The 4,131-nt window shown below is 53.3% G+C and overlaps 1 protein-coding gene across 3 annotated transcripts in view; it reads right to left on the reverse strand.

The window, feature by feature from the left end:
- LOC127749349 (autophagy-related protein 16-1-like) overlaps positions 1 to 3,717 on the reverse strand; it is a 21,430-nt gene extending 17,713 nt beyond the window's left edge. Inside the window, exons 1-2 of one of the 3 annotated variants that reach the window (XM_052267242.1) lie at positions 3,568 to 3,717; positions 2,500 to 2,682 (exon numbers count right to left, since the gene is read on the reverse strand). In XM_052267242.1, coding sequence (XP_052123202.1) covers positions 2,500 to 2,682; positions 3,568 to 3,655 — 271 coding nt within the window. In that variant the 5' untranslated portion in view covers positions 3,656 to 3,717. The remainder of the gene's footprint in view (positions 1 to 2,499; positions 2,683 to 3,567) is intronic. The other 2 variants (XM_052267243.1, XM_052267244.1) reach the window with 2 other exon arrangements.
- Positions 3,718 to 4,131: the final 414 nt, after the last annotated feature.

Consider the following 4,131-nt stretch of genomic DNA (forward strand, 5'->3'; position numbering starts at 1 on the left):
CCCTCCCAAATACAAACGCACACACTCGCGCGCGTACTTCTTTTACAGCTCCCTCTGCTTCACGCACGTCTACTAGGCATTTTCCTGGATTTCCTGCGGTGCAGTGAGAGCGAGCGGTCGGTAGGGGGAGGCGCATGGCAGCGAGGTTAGTCGGCCAGAGGGGAAGCCTTTTGGCGCGCAGGCCGGCACAGGCACTACCATCACTAGCAGCACCGCATTCGAAGCAACGACGAACATTGCTCCACTGAGTGCAGCCGGCCCGGGCCCCAAACGGCCGGGTGACTCACGCGGCGACACCTCGCTTCCCACATTAGAACGGACCGAGGTGAGCTGCGGATGAGATGGGCGGGCAGTGGCGACGAAAGCCATCGTCTGGCAGCCAAAGGGGAGAACGGATGAAGCCCAGGCGGGCATCAAGTAGGCGGGTTTATGCCATCATTTTAAAGAGCCGTTTGATTGGGCCTATCGCTATATCGTTTGGATGACGTTCGGTTCAGGAGCAGCGCCACCAGTCACGTTGGTGATGCACCTGCACGGCCGGTAGTGGTGTGCAACACCTTGTTTACCTTGTTTTACAACCAGAGCGTTATAAAGTTTAGAGCCTAGCATAGCAACAGAGCGGGGAGTTTAATTGTTGGCGCTGTGCACCATTGTCGATGTGTTTGATTGTTGTTCCGTTCGTTTCTCAGTCTCAGGCAGGGCCACTAAACGTGTTTAAAACACAGAATGCTGTCCGCGAAACACCTCAGCCCCATCCCGGCGCCCCCGCTGATGCCTGAGAACTCAAAACTTCATGATCATTTTTATTAGGAGGGATCGAAAAACAGCTTCATTCGTATAAACTACCATTACGGCCCCTGTATATGCGCTGTTTTATCGCGCCCTAAAAGCGAGGCAGCAAACGATTAGGAATTTTGAGACATACATCCCGACAGCAGAGTTCGGCGGCAAGAGGAATCGAATGAACTCAACATCGCTCCCACCCGTATCTCTCTATCTCACTCTATCCCTCTCTCGTTGTGCGTGTGTGGCACTTTTCTTGTCTCGCTTGCACTCATTGGCAGGTCCCCGTGACCTTTTATCGTATCAATCGCCCCAATTGGCATTGCGTGTTGGCTGCTCAAAGGGCGCCGCTGCCATAATGCTAAACAAAGACAGGGCTCTGGTTCCCCCGCCAGCCCTCTTCTATGCGTGCCACAAGAGGGAAAATAGACAACAAAAAAAGACCGCAATAAGCAATTACTTCAATTTTGTACAACTATTCTTGTATCAAAAGCAACCTTTCTTGGAATGTCAACTAGATTTTGCTAACTTTCTGACCAACAAGGGTTTTTTTTTTAAAGTTTTATGATATTTTCAACGGATTGTATTTTACCCTCCCGACATTAAATTGTAATTTTAAAAAGCCGTCAAGCTTGGATTTCAAGACGGGTTATTGATAAGATAATCTGGGCAACTTGGAACACATGAAAAACTGCTTAGAAAACAACATACACGTACTGCTTTTCCAGCTGCATAATACGCACTGTTTGATATTACTCAAACTGCTTGGAATCTGGTACACTCGGCTGTAAAACCAAGATCTTGTCTTTTGCTGATGTGCTGTTAACATCGTGGAAACTGCAAATAGTCATAGACCTAGCCCTTAAGTTGGTCGACCGAATATCCTTCCGGATATATAAGAAGCACGAGTAGAGTTAACATTTAGGAAATGAGCGCAAAGTTGGTTTGGAAAACATATCAAGGGCGCCAGTTGCTGGTGGACCTGCTCGGAGGAGGGACCACGTGGCCCGACATCGTCGCGTGCGGAGAGGCGTGGCGAAGCCGGGACGCGGCGGGCCCTATGGGCGCTATGGGCACACCGCGTGTACTGTGACTACTACGGCTCACTCTTTTACCCACAGCAGGGGGCACCACACACACACAGACACACAGACACACACACACACACACACACACACACGAGAAAGTAGCCCTCCTCCTCGCCCCAGGATGATTGCAATGGGCCGCATAGGTAGCCCAAGGGCCCCCATAGCGCACCGCGCAGAGCCGGGCAGAGCCAGGCAGAGCCGGGCACCCACCCACGAGCACAGCACTTCGATTGCAGAACGGTGCACCGGATTGTTTATGAGAATGTGTGCGCCCCTCTGTGATTAGTCCAGAGTGAGCAGCAGTAAGGAAAGGGGGAGATTGCCGGACATTGGCATTGTATGGAGAGGGAGAGAGAAGAAGAAGAAGAAGAAGAAGAAGAAGAAGAAGGAGAGAGAGAGAGAGAGAGAGAGAGAGAGAGAGAGAGAGAGAGAGAGAGAGAGAGAGAGAGCGAAACACGCGAGTAAGGACACGGACCGAAACTATTTGGAACGCACGCTGGGAACGAGACGTGCCTTCTGGGGGGTCGCGCCTCTGGGTGAGCGGAGTACGACGTACGTCTCCTCGTACAATGGATCGCCAGAAATGGACAAAAATAATCAATGAGTCGAGAAAAGCCCCGGCACTAACCTCGCGAAAGGTCGAGGGAGGTGATCTTCCCCTGCAGCACGATGTCGTTGACGGAGGAGGCTTCCGTCCGTGAGTCCCAAAACCGGATCCGCTTGTCAAAGTGGCCGCTGATGATGGTAGTCCCCGAACCGTCGCCCGTCACCAGGTCGTTACAGCTCGAGCCTGCAAACTTGGTCTCGATACCTGAAAGGAAAAGAGAGAAAAAACAATCACCATTATAACCAAATCCCTTACCGGACCGAATCGTAAATAAACGGCGATGAGCAGCGATGCCCGCTCGCATAATCAGGTGGGGCATTCCTAGCCCCGGCCAGTGCAGAGGTGGCCCCTCCAGCTCGGCCGCCGTCGTCGGGATTCGTCATTTCCGAAAAAAAGAGGAACTGACCACGAAAATTTGGGCCAGCGCTGAATGCCGTTCGGGCGGACTTCATTCTTAGACAAAAAATATTTAATGGGTACTAATTAATGTCGGCATTCTATTGATACATCGACGCCACAATCAGCTTAATCCGAGTCGTAGGAAAATTAATTTAATCAAAAGCTTGCGTTTGGTATCTCCAAGAAGTACTAGTCCGCGGAGCCTGGCCCCGGGGGCCTACGCTGGAGCAGCATCAGCACCGGAGCGCCAGACCCTCCTCCTCTAGTCCGCCAACCACGACGCCCCAGTCCATTCCAACGCATTATCAATTTACGTTTCACACCAAATTACATGCGACAAATTGACACGGCGCGCCACCGTGCTCGGACTAATTAAAAATACCACCTACGGGGTGCAGTGTCTGCTGCCGCTGCTGCCGCTGCTGCAGCTGCCGGACAGCGCCGCCGGCACCATGCACTGCCCTATTAATTGCAGGGGTGGCGCGACAACGCATGTAGCGCACTGTAATTTGTCTACCTTTTATTTGCATCCGAATTAATTTACCGCGGCGACGGGTGACGGGCTGACGTCGTGTGGGAGGGTAGGGCTGCGCGGCGCGGCGCGCCAGGGCGTGGCGGACAGCAGGAGGAGGAACACCACCACCATCACCACGTTGTCCATCACGTGTGTATGTGTGTGTGCATACTCACACGCTCGGCTCCGCAGGTCCCAGATCTTGAGGGTGCGGTCGTGGCTGCCTGTGACCACCTTGGCCTGCTCCAGGAACTTGGCCGCCATCACCTTCCCGCTGTGGCCCGTGAGGGTGTGCTGCCAACAAACAAGAGGAAAAAAAGCAATAATCAATTAATTCTCGGTGGAATAGACTGACTGTCTGGTGGACTTGATCCGCGCGAGTGACTCACTCCTGACACACATGTCGCTCCCTTGCCCGATTATGATGCAAAAATAGACACGCACTCACTGACACACACCGACGCTGGCATCTTTTGGCGCGCAGAAGTAGCACTTGCCGCTGAGCGCGCGCGCGACACGCTCCCCGCCACGCGCGGCGCCACGCGGCACTTTTGGACGCTATCCAATGGAATTCCGCCACCTTTCGAAAGAGCCGGGCGGCTGCCGCACCGCGTCCTCTTCTCTCCCTCTCCACGAGCTCTCCAGCTTCCCGGATTCAATTACCGAGCAAGACACGCGTGGATGCGGGTCTCATGTGTTATTATTAGCCTTCATGCGAGCGCGAACTGAGGCAGAGTTGA

Source organism: Frankliniella occidentalis, unplaced genomic scaffold, assembly GCF_000697945.3.
Source record: "Frankliniella occidentalis isolate FOCC.00 unplaced genomic scaffold, Focc_3.1 Scaffold48, whole genome shotgun sequence".
NCBI classification, from domain to species: Eukaryota; Metazoa; Arthropoda; class Insecta; order Thysanoptera; family Thripidae; genus Frankliniella; species Frankliniella occidentalis.